Source organism: Drosophila pseudoobscura, chromosome 4 (genome assembly GCF_009870125.1).
Source record: "Drosophila pseudoobscura strain MV-25-SWS-2005 chromosome 4, UCI_Dpse_MV25, whole genome shotgun sequence".
Taxonomy (NCBI): Eukaryota; Metazoa; Arthropoda; class Insecta; order Diptera; family Drosophilidae; genus Drosophila; species Drosophila pseudoobscura.
The window spans coordinates 24,316,334-24,339,642 of NC_046681.1; the positions used below are offsets into that span (position 1 = coordinate 24,316,334).

General features: G+C 47.2%; 4 protein-coding genes across 10 annotated transcripts; 2 read left to right on the forward strand and 2 right to left on the reverse strand.

Annotated features, from left to right (window-relative positions):
- The first annotated feature begins 1,411 nt into the window (after nucleotides 1-1,411).
- LOC4817230 (uncharacterized) lies at nucleotides 1,412-6,883 on the forward strand. Of its 4 annotated transcripts, none has more exons than XM_001356747.4 (2): nucleotides 1,412-1,939; nucleotides 4,316-6,883. In XM_001356747.4, exons 1-2 carry the CDS (start codon nucleotides 1,884-1,886, stop codon nucleotides 6,378-6,380), a joined length of 2,121 nt encoding a protein of 706 aa, XP_001356783.4. In that variant the 5' UTR covers nucleotides 1,412-1,883; the 3' UTR covers nucleotides 6,381-6,883. The 4 variants fall into 4 exon arrangements, with proteins under 4 accessions (XP_001356783.4, XP_033235272.1, XP_015036191.2 ...); XM_033379381.1 differs by lacking the exon at nucleotides 1,412-1,939 and adding an exon at nucleotides 3,594-3,611; XM_015180705.2 differs by lacking the exon at nucleotides 1,412-1,939 and adding an exon at nucleotides 4,015-4,136.
- Nucleotides 6,884-6,995: 112 nt separating this feature from the next.
- Nucleotides 6,996-10,564, forward strand: Wdr59 (WD repeat domain 59). Its single transcript, XM_001356748.4, has 6 exons — nucleotides 6,996-7,501; nucleotides 7,557-7,767; nucleotides 7,832-8,115; nucleotides 8,182-8,355; nucleotides 8,406-10,268; nucleotides 10,371-10,564. Exons 1-6 carry the CDS (start codon nucleotides 7,148-7,150, stop codon nucleotides 10,443-10,445), a joined length of 2,961 nt encoding a protein of 986 aa, XP_001356784.2. The 5' UTR covers nucleotides 6,996-7,147; the 3' UTR covers nucleotides 10,446-10,564.
- A 442-nt stretch (nucleotides 10,565-11,006) lies between these two features.
- Ge-1 (Enhancer of mRNA-decapping protein 4 homolog Ge-1) lies at nucleotides 11,007-16,949 on the reverse strand. Of its 3 annotated transcripts, none has more exons than XM_033379379.1 (11): nucleotides 16,732-16,948; nucleotides 16,355-16,626; nucleotides 16,066-16,274; nucleotides 15,607-16,007; nucleotides 15,289-15,542; nucleotides 13,568-15,228; nucleotides 12,905-13,169; nucleotides 12,599-12,857; nucleotides 12,371-12,536; nucleotides 11,775-12,300; nucleotides 11,007-11,696 (listed from the first exon to the last, which is right to left on the reverse strand). In XM_033379379.1, exons 2-11 carry the CDS (start codon nucleotides 16,609-16,611, stop codon nucleotides 11,507-11,509), a joined length of 4,188 nt encoding a protein of 1,395 aa, XP_033235270.1. In that variant the 5' UTR covers nucleotides 16,612-16,626; nucleotides 16,732-16,948; the 3' UTR covers nucleotides 11,007-11,506. The 3 variants fall into 3 exon arrangements, with proteins under 3 accessions (XP_033235270.1, XP_001356785.4, XP_033235271.1); XM_001356749.4 differs by having other exon boundaries at nucleotides 12,599-12,839; nucleotides 16,732-16,947; XM_033379380.1 differs by lacking the exons at nucleotides 11,007-11,696; nucleotides 11,775-12,300; nucleotides 12,371-12,536; nucleotides 12,599-12,857; nucleotides 12,905-13,169 and adding an exon at nucleotides 13,270-13,416 and having other exon boundaries at nucleotides 16,732-16,949.
- Nucleotides 16,950-17,514: 565 nt separating this feature from the next.
- Reps (RALBP1 associated Eps domain containing) lies at nucleotides 17,515-22,978 on the reverse strand. Of its 2 annotated transcripts, XM_001356750.4 has the most exons (7): nucleotides 22,798-22,978; nucleotides 22,340-22,732; nucleotides 21,952-22,256; nucleotides 21,053-21,894; nucleotides 20,527-20,996; nucleotides 19,473-19,562; nucleotides 17,515-19,289 (listed from the first exon to the last, which is right to left on the reverse strand). In XM_001356750.4, the coding sequence occupies exons 1-7, from the start codon at nucleotides 22,942-22,944 to the stop codon at nucleotides 18,729-18,731; spliced, it is 2,808 nt and encodes a 935-aa protein (XP_001356786.3). In that variant the 5' UTR covers nucleotides 22,945-22,978; the 3' UTR covers nucleotides 17,515-18,728. The 2 variants fall into 2 exon arrangements, with proteins under 2 accessions (XP_001356786.3, XP_015036192.2); XM_015180706.2 differs by lacking the exon at nucleotides 19,473-19,562.
- Between the last annotated feature and the right edge of the window lie 331 nt (nucleotides 22,979-23,309).

A 23,309-nucleotide genomic window follows, 5' to 3' on the forward strand; every position in this document is an offset into this window, starting at 1 on the left:
TATACAATATTCTGTACATGTGCTGGATGCGCAATTTTATCAGCCTTTGGGTTGTTCAATTTCTAGCCAGGGTCTTGTCTTTCGAGGTACTTTCGAAATTAACCAAAAATTAAAATCTTTTACAGATTATTTTTCATGCCAAAAAGTTAATCACTCCTTGCTCTCCAGTCCATTAGACTTCAATTATATCTATGAATATTTAACACACATTAAACCGTTTTTGGGTAGATGGGAGGCTAACTCCCACTGACACACAAAATACCCAAAACCAATCAAGACGAAGATTTCTCTCGAGGAACAGCGGGAGCGAGCTCTGCAAACCAAAGGTCATTGGCCATAAAACATTGGCTGGCAAAAAGAATCCTACGGTTAATTACGCAGCTTGCTACATATATGTATTTGCAACATGCAAATCGAATCGCAATTAAAGCCCACAACTATGCCATAAACATTTGGGAAAACAAGTTAAATTCTCCACTCATATGCATGTCAGTTAATGCGTTTAAGATGGATTCCAATCATTATTATTACAGACCTAACTTAATAGGAGCTTATTGGAGCTTATAAACTACAGCAGATTACAGTAGAACTAATCGAGTCCTAGGTAAAAGTTTATAACATATATGCTGTTTGGTTCATTATATCTCGCTTGAAACCCTAGATAAATCAGAAACTATATCTAGTATCTCAGAGAGAGCTTCTGGACATCGGGCAAAGACTTTTCACAACAAGGAAAACACGTCTGCATGTCGAATGGACAAAACATAATATTGCATATCTGCTTTCCGGAAAAATAACTCCATTTGTTATTGTACAAGTGTAGGTATATAGATACGAGTAACTATCTAGATTCCTGATCTGTGTAGGTCTTTCGTCTAAAAAAAGATACAACAAAGCCGCTTAATATGCTATGTTTAGTATAGACTCTCCTCTTTTTGCAAAGAATGGCTTACAATTGGCCAAGTGCTACTCAGACCTTGAAAAACTGCCAGTAGGAAACGAGGAGCTACAAATTAATGTTGTTAATTCGGGAAATATTAAAGGCTCTCGGTAGAATCCTGTTATAGACACATTCGGCTTTCAATATGATTTAGCCTTTTTTTGCATGAATCGCATCTTCAAGAGCAAGGATGGTATGATCGCATTACTCTTCCAACACCAACAATTTCGCGACTAATAGAGAATAGTTTTTCTATATTCCCAGTTTTCCAAAACATTCCCGGGATTTAAATTAAGAAAAGATTAAATTGATTTGAATTGTATATGCATACGTTGCCCTTGCAAGCACAATAGCTACAAATATTTCCCGCTGTGTATTTTCTGTGCCACAGCATCCCTGGTAACAGCTGTTCGAATCACACGCATGCGCACAACTAACCCACACACGCCAGTAAGAGAGAGAGAGAGAGAGGCAGTAATCCAGCCAGTCTGGAGCCTGGAGCCTGGACCTGGCACAGCTTCCGAAACTTTGGCAATGCTCGATTCAGCCTTTCATTGATGAGCAGGCATCAACGGAAATAAACTGCAGTAATTTCTCCCGCAAAAGCAATCAAAAACGATACCAGCAACAACAACATAACACATTTGGAACGGCCACCGCAAGGAGGAGGAGGGAGGAGGAGCAGCAGCAGCAGCTAGTGCAGTCGTGTGAAAATTGTTGTATCGAAAGTGCATAAAATGAAAATGTGCCACACAAACAATTAGTGGTGCCAACAGAAGTGAGCAGAACGGCACATGCTAGAAGAGCCAAAACAAGAGGCAGAGACAAAAGGCAGCTAAACAGAAAGCAAACAACATGTCAAGGACTTGAGTGTGAACAGAACAGAGAGCGGGGTAAGGAGAGCAAAGCGGAACTTAGAGCGCGTCAGGATTTGTTTGGAAAGATGCGTACCTACTACAGTGCGAAGGATATGCGAAAATACGGCGATTTGAGCTATGAGTGAGTACGGTGTGGGAGAGGAAGGGAGATTGTAAAGGGGAGAGGAGACATTTAAGTCACCGAAAGGCATAGCATAGAGAGAGAGAGAGCGAAGAGAGGGAGAGGAGACAGGTGTGTCATTGTGTGTCATCGCCAGCAGCATCGAATGCCATTTCAATGTTCAATGCTTACTTCTCTCCTGCCTCACTATCGGTCTCTTTCATCCTCCTTTTCAACCCATTTCATTTCTGTGTATTGAGAGCTTCAAAAAGGGTATTATGATATTGATGAGATGTTGGTAACGCAAGGAAGGATGGTAGTTATCTTAGTCGATATAGACTTGTCACACAGAATATACGTACATATATCAGAACTGGCAAGATCGGATAAATCAGAGCACAAATAAATATATATGCTATAGAAGGGAAAAAAGCAGTCTATTTTGGAACTTATAATTTATTTGTTTACAAAATTGTAGCCTGAGATGTATCCTACATTACAATTTGTAGCTATATCCAGAGCAACCAGGCTCTTAGGCTGTTTTTGGGAATAAATTCCAAGCAATACAGGCATTGTCTATCAATTGTCCATGTTTTTACATAATTAGATACCAATCAAAAGACAAATTGCATACAAATCCAAGCCCCTTCCACATAGCACTCATAACAAACCATGCCTCAGAAAGGGTATCTCTTGCTTCGACTCCCTGCAGCATAGCCTTTCTTTTGTGCGTGTGTGTTTGCTCGAGTAAAAAGCAATCCAAAGTGTCAATTGAGAATTTGTTTTTGTACAAAATCGGATGGATGGGAAAAGAAATTTGTGTTGAATGGATTGCACCTGGGCGAAGTGGGTTAACGGCAAATCTCGTCCACACTGCATCTGTACATACGACTGTAAGCCAGAGCTGCCTACTTTCTTGGGCAGAGGCATATGGATGGGCATTCCTCGCCTGAATATTTATGAGTTAGCGCCAGCTTAAATAATTCCCTGCCTCAAGGAAAAGACTGTGGCTGGCTGGAGGGAAATGAGGCTAGGTGGTGGTGGAGGGTGGGCAGCGGATTAAGGGCTTTCGACTGAGTGGCCACTCGAGCTGCTCCCCTTGTTGTGGGCATTCATTATGTTGTTCTGTTTCCTCAATTAATGGCTCCTGAGTGAAGGCTAACGGAGACAATGAACCCAAAAGAACGCAGCCGTGCCTTCACAAAGGTCAGTGAAGACTGAAAGGAACTTCAGCGAAATATCAAGCCAATGAACCATACCAAACTGAGCCCTAAGATGGGGTATTCTTCAGCCAAGACACTGCCAGAACACGTTGCTTAGCAAATGTAAGCTTGTAAGCTTTTTTTTTAATAATTCCGCCTGTTTAAGTTATAGCACTCTTAAGGGCCACGGCCCGCTATTCTCTTATGCTGCCGCCCACATCCACAATTCGCACAGTCCGCCGAAGACGAGCCGACCCGAGCACACGCCGCGTTCGGCTCCCACACGTCACTGCAGCTGCACTTCGTAAGCTGTAAGCTGCGAGCCGTAATTAGTAATGAAATTGATTTCAAGTGATCCGATTCGGCTTTTTTAAGAGGCAAACAATATCAATATAAATAAAATCACAAATAGCTTGTATTAAATTTATTTAATCGACGTATCTACCGATTAAACCAAGTGCTCTTGCTTCTGATCTTCTACTTCCTGTGATGTATGTCTGTATTTATGTGTCAATGGTCACAGGGTCAATGGTTTCATATTTGGAAATATGTATGCTTTATGCATGTCTTTCGTATTTTCTCTGGGCGTACCAGGCGATCGAAGAGAATAAAGAACTAAATCTTCGGCAATGAACGGCAGTCGATGATGAAGTCTGCGAGCGACACTCAAGGGAAACACAGCGCACCCCCTCTGCCTACTATTGTAAACTTAACCCTAACCTCAAGCTAATAAAACCTAAAAGCTAAAACCTTTCCCTGACAAACGTCCGCTGTCGCCACAGGTGTAATGCCACTCGGTGTGCCGCAAGATTTATCAAGCAGATTAGGGCTCCGTCCAGGTGCAGCCGTATCCAACATACTACCTGTACATATTTGTCCCGACAAATGGACGGATTGACAGATGGGGATAGTCGTTTATCCGAAATCAATATACCTTTTATTATTTTATCAGATATACTGGCAGCATTTTTTAAAAATCCAGAACTTCACTTTACAAATAGTGTCGTAAGCGAAAGGTAACATAAAACCTTTTTCAGCGAATTTCAACTGCGTTGGAATTACAATCTGTGGCACGCCCCGATTATAGGTATTTTTCCATTGACATTAATACTCTTATAAATAAATACAAACCCAAACGATTTCTACTGAAAATTCGAATTAAATCCCTTTCTATCAATCTCCCTGTCTCCTGCAGAAGCAAATACCTGCTGGATCCGAAGTTTATGACGAAAAGAGACCTGCAGCACTACTATCGCTACTACAACATGAACAAGAATCGCGGGCAGTTCAAGAAGATTGTGATTGTCATATTCTGCCTGTGCGTCTTCTCGTATCTGTGCGTCGACTATAATCTGAGGACAAAGCTGCTGCGCTTCCGCGATGGCTTCGACTTTGTGGCCAGGATCGAGGATTCGTACGGTGGCAAACTGAGTCGGGCGTACTTTGTGGAAACCACCGGCTGCCGCATGCCACACTTTGAGGTGGTCGATGACAACATAGCCCAATTCATTTTCAAGCCGAGTGCCTACAAGTGCAACAAACCGCTGACGCGTACCAGTGACAGTGTGCCTGGCGAGCTGCATCTGAATCTGAACACCAACGAGCTTCTGTCTCATTATAACATCAGCGATCTGTCCGCCGTTAGCTGCAACTATACGGAGGTGAAGCGGAAAAATGACTGGAACAACACCTATTCGCCGGGCGTCAGCTTTAAGCTGGAGAAGGTCATGCATCTGCCGCCGGAAATGGAGTTTTTCTGCCTCTGGTGCTACGACTCCACAGACCGTTGCATCTACAAGGACTGCCACTTCTTTGCGGTGGACAAGCCAGTGCAGAAGATCACGACCAGGCCGGGTGTGGAGAGGGTTAGCTTTAATCAGAGCAAGGAGGCCACCTCGGAGCGACTGTCTGTAATGATCCTGGGCATTGACAGTCTCTCGCACTTGAACTTCCTTCGACAAATGCGAAAGACGGCCGCTTACATCAAGAAGAATCTGTCCCACGTCGAACTCTGGGGCTACAACAAGGTGGGGGACAACACTTTCCCCAACATAGTGCCCATGCTGAGCGGTCTGGACGATCAGGAACTGAACATCGCCTGTGCACCCAAGGCCAAGCAGACCTACGACGGCTGCTCCTTCATTTGGAAGCGTTACCAGCAGGCTGGCTACAAGACCCTTTTTGCCGAGGACGTCGGAAGGATATCGGCGTTCAACTTCAATCAGAATGGGTTCCATAAGCAGCCGACGGACTACTACCTGCGGCCCATCCTGTTAGAAATGGAACGTACGCTGGCCTACAAAAAGGACGTCAATGTGAAGCTCTGCATGGGCGGCAGACGTACGCCGGATGTGCTCTTGGAATATCTGACGAAAATGGTGCCAAAGATGGGCAAGGACCTGTTCTTCTCGTTCTTGTGGACTGTGACCCTCACCCATGACTACTTCAACTTTCCGGCACTCTTGGATGAGGCCATGGTCACGCGCCTCCGACAGCTCCAGGACTCGGGTGTGCTCAATCGTACGGTGGTGATGCTTCTGTCCGATCACGGCCTGCGCTGGGGCTCCTTTCGGCGCACCTACCAGGGCATGATGGAGGAACGACAGCCGCTGATGACCATGCTCTATCCGCCGTGGATGAACGAACGCTACCCGGAGGCCATAGCCAACCTGAGAACAAACTCGCGACGATTGGCCACGCCCTTCGATGTGCATGCCACAATGCTGCATCTGCTGGATATGGGCAACCTGGAGGCAGAACAAGTGCTGAAGAAGGCGGACGAGTTCAATGATGTCGATGGCATCCTGCCGCGCGGCATCAGCCTGTTTCTGCCCATACCGGCGGAAAGGACGTGCGAGCAGGCTGGCATCGCCTCCCATTGGTGCACGTGCCATCAGCGCCAGGAGATTCAGACCAACGATGGCCGGGTGCAGCGCGCCGCACGCTATGTGGTGCGTTTCATCAACAATCGACTGAAGGAGAACGCCCAGTGCCGAACGCTCTATCTGAACTCCATACTGCAGGCCTTCATTGCCGCCCCGCATCACAAGATTGTCAAGAATATATCCACGGACTACGCCGTGGATATTACGCTGCGTATGCAAACTAAGCCCGGCCTGGCTGTCTTTGAGTCGACGGTGAGGATGTCGGGATATACGAGTGTACTGACCGGAACCATCAGTCGCATCAATCTGTATGGGAGTCAGAGCTACTGCATGAATGATCCGGCACTTAAAATGTTTTGCTATTGCCATAGATAAGTCAGATAAGCATTTGGGGTGGGGACGGTACGGGACAAGGAGGGGTAATTTGTCAAAGACTTGAGACCCAATACGTAGACTTAGCCATACCACTAAGTTTATTTCTATGAAATAGATATGCTATGCGTACACTTTGTATAAAGAATAATCAAATTTTAAAGCTCTTTAATGTGAAAGAGTTTCCATTCTCTTGTGCATATACATATGTATATGCATTTGTAGTTTTGGTAGTGGTAGCGTAGAAAAATGGTTTAGTTTTCCTTAAATTAGCGGACAATACAACACAATAACAATTAATCTTAATATTGATCAAATTTTACAATTTGTTGCCCCATTTATTTTTGTATAATAATCAATGAGAAATGTAACAGAATTGATAGCGAACTTATAGCTGGTTAAACAGATCCCTTTATGTGTTATGTGTGTGGTGTGTATGTGAACAGTTTTGTGTCAGAAGATGTTGTGAAATATACATGAATAAAAGAAAATTAGACTTGCAGAAATTTGAATTCAAATTTACTTGCGCCTTTCCGATTAGAATCTGGCGGGCTATGCTAAAAAGCTTCTAAAAACTCCGGTCACACTTAAAATGCAAGATACTCGCGTTTTACAGCACTGCTTGGAGGGGGGAGCGTGCGGAAGGTCCCTTATCAGTTGTTTTTTCGTTGTTTAATTTTTATTTGTTTGTTGCACAAAATGGACTAATTTGATCCCGTTTTGGTTACACATCGTCCACATCACCCCGCACACTCACATTAACGGAAAAGATGCCACCAACGGAGACTCTGCGATCGGGAGAGCGTGCAGGCGGTGGTGCTGCTGGTGGAGTCACAGGAATGGGAGGCGCTGGCACAGGCACCAGTTCCAGTGCCGCCTCTGAACAGACATACATCATAAGACAAAGCAACAAATACTATGAGCACCGTGATTCCCAGGCTACGGCCATGTCCGTAGACTATTCCGGACAGTGGGTGCTACTGGCGGGGCGTGGTTATCTCGCCTTGCAGCGTCTGGGCCAAGACGATGGAACTCTACGACGTCACGAGCGCCAGTCCAAGTACGAGGTGTCTGTGGCGGAGTTTGCCATAACCCCCAGCCGTAAAGAGTTCTGCGCAATAGCCGTAAGAGAAGTGAATCCTTGAGCAGGACGATTTTCATGATTTTTCCTTCTCGCAGACGAGCCAGCATATTGACATTGTGCGCTGGGGTCCGGCAGAGCCCTACTATGAGAACTCGCTGCGTGGACACACCCGCACTGTGACCGACATTGATTGGCATGGCAAGGATCCCAATTTGCTGGTCAGTTGCTCCATTGACACCTTCTCACACATTTGGGACCTGCGGGAACCGCGCAAGCCAGCCCTCTCCTTGAATGCCGTCTGCATGTGTAAATAGATTGCATCGATCCCCATGGATTCTCCTCTCATGTGTGTTCTGTTCTATTTTTACAGCTGGTGCCACTCAGGTGGGCTTCAATCGCGTGTCGGGGAATCTGCTGGCTGCCGCCCATGATGGCGATCTACGGATTTGGGACATACGCAAGGGTAGCTGTCCCACGCATTACATTACAGCCCATTTGAATCGAGTTCATGGCATCAACTGGAGTCACAGGCGGGAGACGTGCCTGGCCACTGCCAGCCAAGATGGCACTGTCAAGTATTTTGATGTGTGCAATCCCCGCAGAGCAGAGAAGATCATCACCACAATGTCGCCGGTTTGGCGAGCACGCTACACGGTAGTGTCCCGTCCCCCCTACCTTATGGCTCTAAAATACGTAATTTAAATCTAAACTGTATTGCAGCCCATTGGCAACGGCCTGGTTAGCATTGTGGTGCCACATTTGGGCCGCGGCGAGAATAGTCTGCTGCTCTGGAGCAATAGCAAACAAACGGATCCCATTTGCTCGTTTGTGGGTCACACGGATGTCATTCTGGACTTTGCCTGGCGTCCCAATCGCGAGAATTTCACTGAAATTGTAAGCATACCCCCTCCTGCGGATGATTTAATCATGGATTTACCTTTCAGGAGCTGGTTACCTGGTCCAGAGATCGCACTTTGAGAGTTTGGAAAATCGATGACAATATGTTGAGGCTGTGCGAGCCATCCGCCGACGAAGAGGAACCACGCTATGAGCCCGAGTTGAGTGAACTGAGAGTGCCCACGCCGCCAGAGTTCTTGCATCCACGTTCGGTGGCGGCGACCGCTGGCTCGCTGCCCATATCTACGGGCGATGGGGCATGCAATACGCTGCCCATGGCACGCTCGCCAAGCTTCGGAGGTGGCTACTGTCGCCGGGAGGAGCCGCATATAGCCAGGTCGCTGACAGATCAACCCACGTGCTCGCTCCATCACGAGTTCTCGCTTCTGAACACGAACATGCCGCATGTGGAGGTGGACATGTTGGATGCCATCAAGCGGTATGCCTGCTTCAAGATCTGTGCGGGTGGGCACACGGTCATACTGCAGGTCACCTTCTCCACATCGTATCCCAGTCCCAGTGTCCCGCCAGTGTTTCAGCTGTGCCAGGGCACGACGCTGTCCAGCGAGGTTAGTGCCATACTCATGAAAATCCTGCGATGCAACGCCCTGCAGCGAGTCAAGAAATCGCGCACTTGCCTGGAGCAATGTCTGCGTGCTCTGGTGGCGGCCATGAAAAAGAAGGTGGCTGCTGTCGGGGGCGTGGGCGAAGACCGAAGTCAACTGCTGCTGCAGTCCCCCAGGCTGGAGGGAGCTCTGTCGAGTGCCCTGCACGATGCTTGCATTCCCTTTCCACGCACTTCGGGCGTGCATTTCAATGCAATTGGCATGCTGACCACGTTTGCCCAGCCCGTGAACAACAAGCGGCTGACCCTCCGACAGCATCAGTCGATGACCCCAAGGACTCTGTCTGCCATCAACGGCAGCGGGCTGCTGGGTAATGTAATGGGCACGGCCCAAAGGGATGCAAACGCGTCATTTTATCTCCAGGAGCGGATGATTTCACTCAAACCAGGAAAACAGCGTGCCATTAGGCAGATGAATGGCAGTCCCGTGGTGCATGTCTACGATGCCAGCAGTCTTCTCCATGTCAGCCGCAACATGGCCAGGGAATTCTCTTTGGACAAGCACAACATAGCAGAGACGTGCCGGCGCAATCTCGAGATCTGTCGCAAGTATGGACGCATGGACCTGTTGCCCGTCTGGCTGCTGGCAGAATTGATAGCCACTCCGCATGTACCGCACGAGACGATGAATGAGCTGCTCTTCTACAAGGATCCCTTCAAGAAATCCCTACTGGAGTCGCTGATCATGCACTACGCCAGCTCGGGTGATATCCAGACGTCCGTCCTATTGGCCTGCCTGTTCGACAAGTGTCCCACGGGTGGCATAATGGACGTGGCCGTGCCCAGTCGCTTGCCACCGCAACTGAACGCTCAGCTGTCGCCTTACCACACGGTGCTCCCGTTGGACGTAAAGTCCAGCTCCTCCAGCCATTGGCAGCAGATGAAGCAGATGCGCAGCAATTCCTGGTCGGACTCCCTGGACTGGCTGGACGTCAAACAGTTGCAAGCCGATGCCTATTCATGTTCTCTGATCAGACGCACCAAGATGCCGCTGTTCGACCAGTTCAAGCGTGCCTATTCCGAGATTCTTTTTGGCTGGCAGCTCCTCTCAAAGCGGGCCCTTATCCTGAAGCACACACAGAACACACCGCCTCCCATCCAAGGCGTGGAGTTTGTCACCGAGTGCGGCACTTGCAACAAGCCGAAGCGCACTCCGAAATGTGAGTTCTGCAAGCGGCCGGCGCTATACTGCGTTCTCTGTCGTCTGCCTGTCAAAGGAGCAGCGAACGCTTGTCTGGCCTGTGGCCATGGCGGACACATGGATCACATGATGCAGTGGTTTGAGGTGAGTTCTATCAAAGGCACTAAAAAGCTGTTTTATGACGTGTCTCTAATTATATTTACTCTTAACCTGCAAACGAGGCTTTAATCTTTATTTATATTTCAGAAACACACTGTTTGTGCAACATGTGGCTGCAGCTGCCTGGAGCGCACCTCGGAGCTACTGGCACTGCTCAGCTGATCTTGAACACAGCTTTAAAATTCCCTACCCCATAGATTGGTGGTTTTTGTAGGCTCTAAGCGAAAAGATGTTTTGTACTATTTGAGAAATATATATATGTACGTATTTAAGTCTACCCATATGACCAGGATGCTTATAGATCCTAAGACGAGTGGCTGGAACTGACCAAAGAAACGTAGCCATGAGACTAAAAGAAGGTCAAAGCAGAATTAGGCTTTAAATTGATGAAACGCGTGGTGGCCGTCAGTCGACGTTAAAGCATCTTAAAATCATACAAAAAAGACGAACATTAATAAACTGATAAGAAATAAAAATCCCACACAATACGCTCCAAAAGATATCAAAAACAAAAATTAAATTTGATAAAATTAAATTTTAATTATTAAATTTAAAATTAATTGAATTATTTCTCGTTTTTTTCAAGTACATACATTTATTTTTTACTTTCATAATTATAATTTTTAGTTTATCTTTTCTTGTTCTTTTTTGTTTTACTTTTAGCTTATAATTTACGATTTTACTTGTAGTTTTTTTTGCGTTTGCAATCATAATTTTTGCGTGTGAGTGTTGAAAGTAACGTAATTGTTTTTATGTTGGAAATAATTTTTAAAATTAATTTCTACAGCTGGTTTTTTTTCTGTTCTCCCTTCTTTTATAAGCGTCATAAAAATTAGAATAGAAGAACCTCAAGGAACGAAAATTAAAACACACGCCGGGAACTGCTCGCAGCTCGCGTGCAATAAAGAAAAGGGATAAATTATAAAGAACACAATATTGCCGGGATCTTAAACGAGAGAACAAAAACTTACAAGTCCCTTAAGCTAAAACAAAAAGCACACGCGCACAGAGACGAAAGAAATAAACAAATTAAATTTAAATCCCGATGGAATTTCAACATTTCAGCTGCCGTTATTGTTTTTGGGACTCTACTCCTCTTCTACAAGCGTGTGTGTGTGTGTGTATATATTGAATGGGGATCGGGGGATGGATGGATGGGATGGGTATCGGGGGCACACTATCAATCAATACCAACCACTGGCCATGTTGTAATTCTCGTGATATCATTTCAGCTGATCCCGATACGACATGATGGCCTTCATGAGTAGTCGGACATTGCTGCACTGCGTGCTCTTGGGACAATTCTTGATGAACAGCTGGCAATTGCGGTACAGCTCGGAGAGCACCTTGGGGGCGTGCTCGCGGGTAATGGGATCCACCATATTGATGGCCAGCAGCGCCTCATTGAGGTATCTGTAAGTGGATTGGGAAACAGATTGTTTAAGTATGCAAATGGATATTCAAATGCAATAGGAATCAATCCAATCCTACCTCTGTTTAAGCTCATTATGATTGGTCATGTCAGCGGAGATTTGCTGAATGAGCGACAGCAGGACTTTCTGCTCTAGCCTGCATCCCTCTGGGGCAAAGGCCTGGTTGCTGTCCGTGTGTCGCAGCGTATACTCCACCAGATTCAAATCGTTGGCCAGCAGCGCCTGGTGAAAAGCCTTATTTGTCTGCCCCGCATGCAGCAGCTGCTTAATGTTGTCCCTCAAATCGTACGATTGCGCTGGTGTGGCCGCCTGCGAGCGCATGGCCAAGTTCTGGTTCTCCAGAAACTTGCGCAGCTCCGCTCGTATGGTCTCCTGCACCTGGCGGGCTAATAGAATCTCCAGGCTCTTGACCTCACGCTGGGTCTCCAGCATGGCGTCCGTGAGTTCGGTGCGATGCTTGAGCAGATTACTTTCGACCAATTGCTTTAAAAGGCCGAGCTTATTATTGAGCTCATCCCAGTTGCCAGCACCAGCGCCTTGTTGCTGTGGCATCTGCTGCAGGTAGGCATTGAATTGGACCATGACTGGAAGTAAAGAGAGACACTCATTTAGAAGACCACTTTATCCGAAGTAACTCTGAAATCTGTTTCTTACACTCCTTAATCCCCACAGTGAAGGCATCGTGTAGCTGCTGGAACATATTCTGCGAGGACTTTTCATACGCCGGTATCAGAGTGCTGCCCATGGACTCTATGAAGGCTGACTGCAGGCTGGTTTGGACACCTATCAGCACTGACTTGCCGAAGGAATCAATAAATTGCTAGTAGAGTATCACAAAATAATATCAATAGTGGACAATTAGGAGCTTTACTTGCCACCTACCTTGCTCTTGCATACTTGAGCAATATTTTCCTTGACAGCCTTTTCAAAGACGCCCAACTTTTGGACAAACTCCACCTGTATTTGGGCCTGGAGTTGATCCATTTTGGCATTCACCCTGGGCACCAATTGACGCTGCAGTTCCATGTTTAGTACGTTGCCAATGATGTCCGTAAAATGAGTGAGCACATACTGATTGAGAACGGCCACCACAGATTCCCGGAGTTCACGATTCTGGTTCTCGCTATACGGAGAGATAGTTCTAAATTATGCATTTCGATTAAGATGTAATCTCCATTTCCCACTCACCGCGCCTGCAGAAACTCGGACAACTTCTTTGTGTGCTCGTTCTCGTATCGCTTCAGATACTGTTCCATTAGCTTGGAGAGCTGCATTTCGATTTTGTATGCCAACTGATTGACATTCTTGGGCTCCAAGGAGGTATCGCTTTTGGTAGACTGTGCTGCTGTTGCTGCCGCCACTGCCACTGCCGCCGTTTGTTGCTGTTGCAGCTGTAGCTTGGACACCTCGTTCTCCAGCTTGTGCAGTTGCTTAGATTGTGCCTTGACCAGATCTTAAAGAGAATTAAAGACTGGGTTTAGTGATTGACTCTGTTTCAGAGCTCTGAAGAAGCTCTTGAGACCCAATGCTTCATTCAAAAGACTTGATTGACTTTATTCATCGACATATGGACTCCACAGACTCTGTTCGAAGACTCTATACCAAGGTTTTGATGTTCTAAAGTGATTTTCTATTTGTCGTCGATTGCATTTTGGACGTGAAAGAATCTTTTTTTGTACGTGAATCTTCATTTTTGTATTCTGGGGACCGACAAAGGAGATAAATGAAAGCTCAAAAGAGAATTGAAGTAACAGTACCCACGCGAACCATCAAACGAAAATGGATATGGAATATTTTCCTGATGTTGATCTCGTATTTTATAGTCTCTGATATGATGCATCTCTTACTCACCCAATAACAGATCGATTTTATCATTTAGCTCTGCATTTCCACCGGCCGTGCTCTCGCCCTCGCCAGCATTGTGGCTGCTGCTGTTGCTCGTGTTCAAAGTTGTGCCAGTGTTGTTGTTGCTGTTGCTATTGATGCTGCCACCGCCTAGTGTTGGCGGCACGTTGCCATTGTTCTTGTGCTGCACCGCCTGCGACATGATCTGTGCTGCATTCTGCAGTTCTGCCGATTTCTTTACGAGCTTCACCTTGGCCGTCTCTGCCAGCCATTTGGTATCAACCGGCTCCAGCAGGGGCGACGAGTTTGGCAGCTCCTCCTCCTCCTCTTCATCATCATCGTCGTCGTCGTCGTCGTCTAGGTTATCCAGCTCCGCCTCGTAGGCATCATCGGCATCCTCCTGTGTGGCCATAATCTCCTGCACCTCACGACTGGGACTCGAGCCGCCGCTGGCCAAGTTCTCGGCTAGATTTCGCTCGGGATTCCGGTCGATGGCAATGAACTTTTTGCGCGCCTCAAACTTGTCTTTGATCTTTTGCTGTTCGAGATCCTCTATGAGGGTATTGTTCATCAAATTGAGGATATTCGCATTGGAATTTTCGCCTGCTTTGCCGCCCGTCACGGTGGCCAGCATGCGGAGAGTATTCAAGACCTGAGAGTCAATGGCATCGGTGGCCGCAGTCACCGCTGGGACGGGGCCGGCGCCGGCAGAATCAGTCCCTGTGGTGGTTGTGGTGCTGGTGGCCACCACCACAGCGGTGGTCGCTGTGCTGCTGGACTGTGTTCCACTCGCACTAAAAGCATCTGGTGTCATAAGATTCACCTGCGGATAGGCGCTGCCAAACTGGGGCGAAGCGGATCTCGATTTAATGGTCGTTGCAGCGTCTATGGCCTGCTGGAGGATGGCTGAGGGTGCGGCGGCAGCAGCTACCGCCATTGCCACCACAGCAGAAGAGCTGCTGCCACCCGCAGAGGCAGCCGCTGCTCTCTTAGCGGACTTGGCAAACAGTGCGTCGAGTGGAACACTGCCTGAACCTGCTCCACTGTTGGGCGAGACAGTCGTCTCCTTTTTGAGGAGCAACAGATTATCTTCGGGCGTCTCGGAACGCTGCTTGCTCGGAATGCTGCTAATGCTGCTGTTAGTCAGACTCTTGCGTTCAGTCTTCTCGGGCACACACGGCTGGTAGATGATGTGGCACTCCTGCAGGCTCTTGGCCTGCACGACAAACATGTGCACCACCAGCGCGTATGTGGAATTGTTCTCATCATCAAAGTCGTCCGGCTCCTCCACAGGATAGTAGCTCTCCACAGAGCTCTTCAGACGCCGCATGGCGGCGTTCACAATCGAGAAGGAGAGTATTCCCGAGCTGAGCTTGAACTCGGCCACGTTTTGGATTCGCTGATCGTTACCCTCGCCATCACTGAGTTCGCCCGCATCTCCCGCATCACCGCTGACGCTGCCAATCTGCATGACATAAACAGCCAGGCTCTCCAGGCAGGACACCACCAAATAATTGGCACTTCGATCGATGCCAGCAATAAACTGTCCGGGTACGGCCAGAGCGGCCACAATATTGATGGTCTGCAGGCACTCCCACAACGAGCAGTTCCACAGCTTGATTTCCGTGTTGTTGTCGCTGGTGGTGATTACGTGCTGCCAGTAGGATCTGCAGTAGAATCAGTGTATCAGTATGGAATCAGAGTAATATTAGCGGTCATCGACTTACTCCTCCACTGGCTTGTTGATGTTGTCCAGGAAAAACAACGAATTGACTTTCTTGCCATCGTGGGGCTTCCATTCGTGCAGGCAGCGTGGATTGCGGACATCAAAGAAGTAGATTTGATAGAAACGCACCAGGCCATCGGCACAGGCGGCGGCCACTGTGGTACCATCGGGCGAAAGAGCGGCGCAGGTGATCATCGAATCCTCCTCAATCTTAAGATAGCCAGCATCCAGGACAGTAGGATTGATCTTGCCACGCTAATAAGAAACATTAATAAATCAAACAGTCTATCAATAGATTGGGGGACTACCGCGCACTCACCCCATGCTCACTGATAATCATTTTCACATGAAAGACCTGAAACTGTCGGCTGCGCGACCAAATCAATAGCTGATTCTCATCATCATCATCACCGGGGGCACCTGCACTCGAGCTATTGCACACATACGGACACCAGGAGACCATATCGTACTCGGGCTGATAGTTGGCAATGGGATCCTCGACTTTCAACACCAGATTGCACAGCAGATTTCCTTCGATCAGATCGATTTTGTATACGAAAAGGGAGCTCACGTCGATCACAGCTAGTATACGTTCCCGATCTGTGTGGGCGAACTGCAGATCCAAGACCTCGCCGCTCATACCTTTGATAAGGGCACGCATGCTGGTGCTGATATTGCAGACACGCACCATGCCCTCCATGCCGGTGGCCTTGTTGTTGACTGAAAGACGAGAATTCTCTTAAATAAATGAAGGAATTCAATCGGTGGGATTTCTCACCGTTGATAGCATAGGCCAGGTGTTTGCCATCACGATGGACGGCCACCAAATGGCCAGGATAATAGTATTTGCGCTCCCATTTGTAGTCGACAATGTTCTTTAGCTTGACCTTTGACGAACCCCGCGTATGGACAGAGGCGGATGCCAAGATTTTGGTATGATTCGTTTTGATGATGCGACAGATTTGCTTCTCGTGCGGATTGAAATGACTGCAAAAAGTGTCCATTTATCATTAGTTAGGAGGAAAGCGATGGGATGATTCATATATATTATACACTATAATACGCACATCGTTTCAATATCATTGGAGTCGGCGGCATTCCCATTGGCGGCTATGGCATGGCCCTGATCCTGGTCAGCGTTGGTGTTCATCTCGGATATTGTGAAGATCGTTGGGGATGTTAAATGGGCGGATGTGTTTGCTTTTGTTGCTTTGCCACACCTTGACAATTGGGGACGCGACGATGAAGATGGAGGTGGCGGTGTCGGCGGCGTCGGCTTACGAAATATTGGCAACTGTGCGAGCGCAAAGAGCGCGACTAACATTGACACATTAACTTACTGCAAAAGTTCGAATAAGGAAAATGTACATGTACATGTGTATACGCGACGGGGCGCAGGTAGACCATTATTTTCTTCGCCCACCATTCATTCGTTCACACTAACCTGCTCTATATCCAATAAGCACACTCTTGAGCCACTGGGCGTTCAAAGCCTCCCTAGCCTGTGAGATGTGTGGAAACCTTTGTTGTTGCTTGCAGCAAACTTAAACCATTTAATTAAAAAACAAATTACAAATTTTCGCAGAAAATTTGCTCGATGCCGCAAAAAGTGTGGCCGCGGATTTATCGTTAAAATATACCGGCTGACCCTCAGAAATATACCGAAATATACAGTCTTTTGATAAATATACCTTAAATATACTGACCAATTCAAGTTATATTTTACATATTTCTCGATTTTCATATTCCGTGGAATATTACTAGCTATATAGAACATTTAGCCACGCCCACATAGTTTTATACGATTGATGAATCTATTTTCTACTTGATTGGCTTAATTTTAAAACTTGCTTTTATTGGATTTGTATATAACATTGAAAATGAAATTTAATAGATTGTTGAAATTGACAAAATATACCATTATATACCGATATGCCGTAAATATACCGCCGGTTAAATTTTGACCTAAAAAATACCGAAAAGTATTAAAAATACCGCAAATGAAGTCGATAGCGATGTTATCGCTTTTTAGGCCGGACTGCTCTGTCGAAGTATCGAATTTCGAAAATTCAAATGATATACAATTTTTGTTTGCTCTTCTCGCACTTTTGCTTTTATTGCATTTTTTAGCTTTTTTAACACATAATACATTTATCTTTACTCACACAGATGTATATCCATCAAAACAATACACATTGATCACGCAGAAACGTAATAATATGTTTTCATAGTGTTTCAATATCACTTTTTTACTTCTTCAATTTCATTAGACTTTTTCTTTACGTTTTATGTTTTGTCTGTGTGTGTTTTGGGGTGGGGGTAAATGTTTAACAGGTTGAAGAAAACTCATACATCAAGTGTTTTAAGTATGCAAAAGAAATGATACATATGCTGGTATATATCTGATAAATTCGACATATTTAGTGGTCCGGTTTAAATTAAATTTCTCTCCTGTTTCAATCTTCTTTTTGTTTATAAAGAAATTTTGTTAAATGTACATAATATCAAGTTTTTTCTTGTGGTGTACACTATACATATAGAAAATATATAGTATATAATACGTATATACTTTTTGTGTGGGGTAGGAGCTGCGCCTTCAAGGAAATGAACATTTTTTCTGTTTCAGCTTTTTTGCCTTTTCTAATACTTAAACATTAAGCCAGGCTTTACTTTCCTTTCGTTTTTGATAGGTAGGATTTTTAAGATTAAATATAGGTTCTTTCGTTTTTTTTTCGTTTTGGATTTTTCTTTGTTAGTTTTCATTGCCGGAATGAATAAGAAATGGGCATTGGAATTGGAATTTCGAGGCGTTGATAAATAGCAAATTGGCAAAAGAAAAATGCAATTGCAAAAGGTTTTTAGCACGAAATATTACAGCTGGGCGTTGGACCACTTTGTGGTAGTTTCATTATACACTAAGAGGGGGGTGAGATACGGATTTGGGTTCGGGTTCGAGGGCTGCGTGTGTGTGTCATCATTTACTTGTAACAATTAGGAGAACTGCATATGCATACACTCGTAGTACACATATACATACACTCTACATATATATGTATATATAAATCGATCTGCATAAATATCTATAGAGGCGGCATTATTGTTTTTGTTGATTTTCGCATGATTTGTTGAGATTTAACTAGCCTACAAATTAAATTAGCGACTTCTATGTAGCAGCACACAAACTTGGGAGTACTTTCTACTCCTCCATCCATCCATCCATTCCACTGGCCATCCATCGTCAACGAAACTGTGCAAACATTCCAGCATTCATGCCATGTCTGTTTGCACAGCTTTCTAGATTTGTTGCAAAAGCGAAAAGAGAACCTTTTTGAATAGAAATGATTGAATGTCAGTGGGCGATACCGCGCGATAAATAAATTGTGCAGAATCAACACATAAGTGTGACAAATGATAATGAAAATAATGATTATCTGACGCTGTTTAGACATTTGTGTAACCGGCTGACCCAGAGGATCCCCCGGTGACATTCGCCGTAACCGGAGCCGAAGATATCGACGAGCTTGTTCGCCCAGTGGGACCCTCGGAACCACCATTCAGGCTCTCCAGCCTGAGGCGCATTTCCTCCTTGCGCGTCTGGACGCTCAGCAGCTCGTCGCTGAGATCATTGCACAGGTGCAGCAGGGAGCTGTTCTGTTCGCGCAGTCGCTGCAGCAGCTCGGTGGTGCTCGTCTGGTTCTGCTTAAAGGACACGTGACGCAGGCTGTCACTTATGGCCGTCACTCGCTTCTCAAAGGTTTCGGCGCTTGGCAGTTGAGAGACAACTCCGCTGCCGACCAGGGCCGGGGCCGGTGGCGGCGGCTGTTGTGGCGGCGATTGTGAGTTCCGTGGCGTCTGCGGCTTGCGATAGACCTCAAAGGCTGATACCCGCTGCTGCGTTTGGGTCTGCTGCAGTGTAATCCGTGTCGGAGGCACACCGCCAGGCGGTGGCTGGGCCGGCGGCAGCGAGTGCAGCTGCTGCTCGGCCACAGTTCCACTCTCCAGCTAGAAGTTAACCAAAGATTAGTACGATTCGATCAGAAGGAAATTGTTGTAGATTGTAATTGGTGGGTTTTTTGTTTTGGAATGTTTTTAGAAGCTACTGAATTTGGACACATGACACTAGTGGAGCTACAGCCAATTGGAGTGGAATGCTTTCAAACATTTAAGATTTGTTTATGGACTTACAACATTCGCGGCGCCACCTTCGTCGGCAAAGTGCGTGAAATCGGCAAAACCCGCTGAGGTTTGCATATCGAAGCTGGCTTGCGCAGTAATCTTAACAAAGAGTAGGGGTAGGGTGGGTTTCATATTTATATACACATAACATAACATATTATAGGTGGTAAATCTTTGAGGAATAAAGTTAGCAACAAACAACCACAGCAACTGGTAATCCCCGGCATGCCGAGGTCTCAAATACCCTTGCAAATACTCATGTATGGCTCCATAGCGAAGTGGAAAGTCTTGAGCATCTTTAAATTGGTCCCGAAATTAGCTTTTTAATCGCAAATTTATAGCGCCCTTATTTTGTTCTAACCTACTCTCCGGACCTAACTCTCACGGTCTCTCCTGCTAATTCCAAGCCTCGTTTTCATAGGTATTGACACGGGCATTCAACTGAAATCGTCTTTTATTGATCAATTTCCTCAACTGACTCATCTTGAACATCTTTACACGTATAAGTCCTATTCATTTATAGATTTCTCATTTAATTATCTATATATCGAATCTATTGTGTACTGACACTGTCTGTGAGATATGTATCTTTATCTTTATACTATCCCTGGTCTTGAAGCACTCATTTCTGAGGAAGCTAACTCTGAGAACCCCTCTCCGAAGCCTCTTCGTCATGCAGCCATTTATTGTTTAAAATTGTATAGGCCTCAAAATCGTCTTGTTCAGCGCGATATTCGTTTAGTAATTTGCTTAAGTTAGCTTTTCTAAAACTGCTGAACACTCATTTTCTATCTCCCACTCATGCTTAAGCTTCCAGGAACTGATTCGTACATACAAACAATATATTATACTATACTCTCGAAACTTTAGCCTAACAACAGCCACGGGGATCGATCGGGCTGTATACACATATTGCAAGGGTATGAAAGGATCATCAGTTGGATTTCAAACATTCACAGATGAGAGAAAAAGGTACAGATAGAAATCATCGGTTGTCTGAAGATCTGTACCGCCTTACAGAGGAAATAAAGATTTCTTATATGCCTATGCACTGTTTACTCACCTCCGCCTGCTGTGCACCGCCCGTTGTGCCCATTTTGAACTTGTTCAAGTCCAAACTGCTGCTTCTCGCATGACGATGTGGCCTTGGTGGAGGCAATGGCGGCGGCTCCTTCTTGGACACGGCGACTGTCGTGGGAAAAACTGTCGTGGGCAGCGGATCCGAGGTCTCGCTAGGGCCAGTGGAACCAATGCTCGGCTCGCGTTGTGGTGGCGGTGGCAGCACACTGTTCTTGGCCGGCAGCTTCTTGGCCTGGGGACGCTGAATGGCACGCAGATCACTGCTCTCACGATGTGTGGCAGTGGCTCCTGTCGCTGCTGTAGCTGTGACTGCTGTTGCTACTGCTGCTCCTGCTGTTGATTGATTGTTGACTGTGGTGGTCGATGTGATGGTCTTCGGACTCTCCTCGCGCAATACAACGACCCCATCCATATCGGACGACTGCTCGCCGGAGGAAGAGGCTATGGCATTGCCTAAAGGAAAGTAATTTATTAGAGCTATTCGTTTCTTGTATTTCACTTCATCTTACCTATGGGAGTCACACGCAGAGGCACGGGATGCAATATTTGCGGATTGGAGACCACATCCTGTGCAGTACGTTTCATATCAAACAGAGCTGGCTTGAGGCCGGGACTAGAGACGGCTGGAACAGCCGCAGCAGCAGCACCAGCAACAGCAGTACCAGCAACCGCACCAGCAGCCGTAGCCGAAGTCGAAGCAGCAGCTCCAGTCGTGGATTGAGCTGGTGCCGCACTCGTTGTGGGAGATTCACTGAACTTTGTCCACTGATTGGAGGCATTACTCGAATCGGGAGCATTTCCCGTTGACGACACTGTACCGCCTACGATCCTTTCGTGATTGGGGGAATTCGAAATGCTACGATTCTTATTCAGCGACGTTGTGGTGGGTGTCGCCTCGCGTCTCGAACTGTTGCTGGCCTGGGACGAGGTGGAGATGGTGCTCAGATTCATGATATTCTTGTCGTTCGGCGGCACAGTGGGACGCGGTTTGCTGGTGCCCGCCGAGCTGCCTCCGCTGAGATTGCCAGCAATGATTGTATTGTCCGTCTGCTCGTCCTCGTCGTCATCGTTCAAATGCAGGAGATCAGCCTCGGGGGGCTCTTGAGGTAACGACGACGACGAGGAGGAGGTCACTCCACCGCTGCCCCCAACCGCCTTCGTCTGCAGCACATTCGGATGCAGACAGTGGGGCAGGCTGGTGGGCAGCGGTATATTGTTGCGTCGCAGCACCACCAGATGCATGGCAGCCGTGAATTCAGAGAGACTCAACGCCCCATCGCGTGTCACGTCGCACAGCTGCCAAATGTGACGCAGCTCCTCCACGGGTATGCGGCTTTTCTCAAAGAAAACCCTACAGAAAATCAAATTAAAAGATATCTCTAGCCAAAAATAGCTCTTCAGCACTCACCGCGCTGCCTGGCCGGAGAGCAGGCCATGGGGATCACGTTGGACTGTTTTGAACTGCTTATTGTAGTATTCCCTTTGCTCTGGGGTGATCTGATAGACGGCCACCAGCTCGTTCTCGTTGTCATCGTCATCGCTGCTGTGGCGATCGGAGGATTCCTCCTCTGTGCCCAGCAGCTGGCGGTGCTCGTCGCCCAGGAGCCCTTGCCAGAGGGGATCCTGAGCCCAGGGTCGCTCCGCCACGCTATTGGTGGGCGTGGGGCTATCGCTGTTCGTGCTCCAGGCCTCTGGAGAGCCGCCACGTCGACGCTGCGCATAGATAAGGGAGAGGGAACACGGGACAGGGGTCAATGTTAAGCCTATTTGCATATATGCCATGATAAGATACGCACCCCGACATTCTCTCGACTGCTGCTGCTGACAACGCCATCTGTGCGCTGCCCCGCCGCCTCTTCAATGGACTCGTTCTGCTCCACCTCTGAGTCGGTGCTGGGCACATCCGAGGTGTCCTGCAGCTGATCCTGCTGCGAGTTGCGACGCAACGAGTTCCGCCGATCTGTGGGCGGTGGCGGTGGCAGGGCCCCCAGTCCGTTCTCTGTGGCCACTGACGCTGCTGACAACTCCTTCCAGCTAAAATGTGGCATTGGCAATGGGCACGTGGCGAATATCAGCTCCTGACGCAGCGGCATCGCTGCCTGGTGGGCGGCAATCAGCTTGAGGCATGAATAGAACTGGGCGCGTGAGATGTGCAACGCTGTCGAGGGAATCCCTGCCAGTCCGGTGATCTGCCGGAGATACGAGATTCACTAATTAGCTGTGTCACGATCGGAGGGTCGGGAATTGGACCTACCTCAATCAGCTTTGCGCTGGCAATGTCCGACGATCGAAAGAGCTCCGTTGCCTTGAGCATTGGCACCATGCCCGTCTTTTCTACATCGCAGCAATGAAAGAGTTCACTGTAGAAACGTGTCTCGGGCTCGGTAAGCGTTACGTCCATGCCGCCTACTTGTTGCTCTTGCTCTTGCTGCTGCTGTTGTTGCCAAGCCGAGTGTTAAGCTAGCCACGCCCCGTTCCGTTCCTTGGAACTCTGTGCCTGTGATCTATTTGTTTATTTCCACGCCTAAACCAAACAGACTGTCGGTGGTCTTGCGGCCCCTTGTCCCCTTCGTGACGAAGTCTCTCCTCTCTCGTTGTTGTTAAACTGCTGCTGTTGCTGTTGCTGCTGCTGATGGCCCACACAGCGACAGAGTTGGAGGAGGTGGGAAAAAAAAGTAGGCAAATAAGACCACGACAGCTCCACTTGCAATGGTTTTGCTAGCCTTACAAAGCCACCACAGCCGGGTTTGAGCTGGCGGGGATTAA

What these genes read in the sequence shown, in the direction of transcription:
- LOC4817230 (XM_001356747.4), top strand. Translation starts at nt 1,884, where the DNA reads ATGCGTACCTACTACAGTGCGAAGGATATGCGAAAATACGGCGATTTG. An exon ending in TACGGCGATTTGAGCTATGA is followed by an intron (nt 1,940 to 4,315) that starts GTGAGTACGGTG and finishes TGTCTCCTGCAG; the next exon opens with AAGCAAATACCTGCTGGATC.
- Wdr59 (XM_001356748.4), top strand. Translation starts at nt 7,148, where the DNA reads ATGCCACCAACGGAGACTCTGCGATCGGGAGAGCGTGCAGGCGGTGGT. An exon ending in GCGAGAATTTCACTGAAATT is followed by an intron (nt 8,356 to 8,405) that starts GTAAGCATACCC and finishes TTTACCTTTCAG; the next exon opens with GAGCTGGTTACCTGGTCCAG. An exon ending in ACATGATGCAGTGGTTTGAG is followed by an intron (nt 10,269 to 10,370) that starts GTGAGTTCTATC and finishes TTTATATTTCAG; the next exon opens with AAACACACTGTTTGTGCAAC.
- Ge-1 (XM_033379379.1), bottom strand. Translation starts at nt 16,611, where the DNA reads ATGTTAGTCGCGCTCTTTGCGCTCGCACAGTTGCCAATATTTCGTAAG. An exon ending in ATCAACAAGCCAGTGGAGGA is followed by an intron (nt 15,229 to 15,288) that starts GTAAGTCGATGA and finishes ATTCTACTGCAG; the next exon opens with ATCCTACTGGCAGCACGTAA. An exon ending in TCCGAGTTTCTGCAGGCGCG is followed by an intron (nt 12,858 to 12,904) that starts GTGAGTGGGAAA and finishes TGCATAATTTAG; the next exon opens with AACTATCTCTCCGTATAGCG.
- Reps (XM_001356750.4), bottom strand. Translation starts at nt 22,944, where the DNA reads ATGGACGTAACGCTTACCGAGCCCGAGACACGTTTCTACAGTGAACTC. An exon ending in GCAGTCGAGAGAATGTCGGG is followed by an intron (nt 22,257 to 22,339) that starts GTGCGTATCTTA and finishes ATCTATGCGCAG; the next exon opens with CGTCGACGTGGCGGCTCTCC. An exon ending in GCGGTGCACAGCAGGCGGAG is followed by an intron (nt 19,563 to 20,526) that starts GTGAGTAAACAG and finishes CTCTTTGTTAAG; the next exon opens with ATTACTGCGCAAGCCAGCTT.